Consider the following 1,589-nt stretch of genomic DNA (forward strand, 5'->3'; position numbering starts at 1 on the left):
CACTAGCAAAAATAGAGAAGAAACCTTGCCTCAATGCATCACCCACATCACCACGTCCTAGGCACATATGACCGATCACTGGCCTAGGCCTACGCAACCAATCGTGCTCCGGACGAGGATCAACATGCTGGCCGTTAATTCCATAGCAACTTTTCTTCGATATCGGATCATTCTCGTTTACCGACAGGGCTAGGCCAGGGGGAGATTTTTGATCCGATATCGCGACCCATGCTCCAACTAGTGTCTCCCGATGAGTGACTTGGCTTGTCCTGATCGGTGCCTTGAGACACTCTATACCCCCCTATATATACCTTATGGACAAAAAGCAAAGTGACAGGAACAAACATTGATTTTTTGAGGAGTCATAATTTTTGAAATAGGCACACAGTTTAGCCGATGCACGGGTAACGGTAGGCACGACGTACGGGAACGGGCGCCCCATGTAGATGGAGCTCCTCCAGCAAGTCCTGGTCGCTGTTTGTTAACCAGCACCAATGATCCATCCCTCCTTCACCACTGATGGTTGCGCTCAACTTAATGAGACGCGAAAAGCAACGAACAACCTAGCCAGCGCTCTGACGCGGCTAGAGGAGATGATGGTTCTCCAGCTCCAAAGCGTGGACCAACTCTCTGGCATATGCTCTCAAGCCTTAGCCAGAGAGGGGAGAAGATAAGTTCCAATGCTGCTGTTGGACCATCTGCTGAACCAACAATCAACGAAGCTGAAGCTGAGGTTGTCCGTCATATCCTAACCTCCGGTGAAGCTGTTACAACTGAGGAAGTTGATGTCATCCCTCGTGATGATGCCATCCCTCGTGATGATGACCTTCCCATCACCTCTGCACATGTTGCTGGTGATGTGGAAGAAGAAGTTGATGAAGAAGAGGATGAAGGTGACGAACCTGATCTTCCAGACTCCAGCAGTGACCTTGATGGCAATGACGACGATGATGATGAAGATGACTTCTCCATTCAGTTTCAGTATCCAACAACCGCCACTAAAGGAGTTGCCCTCAGGGATTTCGCATCCCAGGGGCAGCAAAAGGAAGAAGAGTCGGCGCCTGAAAAGAACCAGGGTCCTTCATCGAAAGGCAAAGGAGTCACTGAAGAAGGGAATCCGAAGGTACTATTTCAAAACCCTCAACCCTTATATGATGACTCCACCTCTCAGGTAGTCATCACTTCCCTCTATCAACTTGATAACCCTTCGTACCTCTAGTGGTGGTGAGTTCGACCTCCTGATAGAAGCTAAGAGACTCGAGGCATTAAGAGCTAAGGAAGAGTTTGAACTTCAAAATAAGCAAATTGAGAACAGCCTAAAGTTGGCCAAGTCTCTAGTTGAGAAAGTTCTTCCAAAAAGAAGGTGAACGTTTTCCAAGCCCAAGCTAAGCTCCTCTCTCTTGTAGAAGCTAAGCACGAGAAAATCCTGAAGCTGGCTGAGCGAGACAAGCGTTGGAGTGAAGCTAAAATGAACAAGAGAATTAGTCCTCACCCAATCAAGAGCGTCAGCATCAACGGACAATCAAAAGACGGTGGAATGCTACTCTCAATCTCGATGCCATAACCGAGTACCCTTCCTACCTTGGCCA

At 48.3% G+C, this 1,589-nt stretch overlaps 1 protein-coding gene across 1 annotated transcript; it reads left to right on the forward strand.

Moving 5' to 3' along the window:
• Nucleotides 1–637: 637 nt before the first annotated feature.
• Nucleotides 638–1,123, forward strand: LOC112505276 (histone chaperone RTT106-like; the record flags this gene model as incomplete). Its single annotated transcript, XM_025109209.1, has 2 exons — nucleotides 638–815; nucleotides 867–1,123. Coding segments are annotated over exons 1-2 (435 nt in total), but the record flags the coding sequence as incomplete, so codon positions are not given.
• Nucleotides 1,124–1,589: the final 466 nt, after the last annotated feature.

This window comes from Cynara cardunculus, unplaced genomic scaffold (assembly GCF_001531365.2).
Source record: "Cynara cardunculus var. scolymus isolate 2C unplaced genomic scaffold, CcrdV1 Un_Scaffold_9465, whole genome shotgun sequence".
In the NCBI taxonomy this organism is placed as follows: Eukaryota; Viridiplantae; Streptophyta; class Magnoliopsida; order Asterales; family Asteraceae; genus Cynara; species Cynara cardunculus.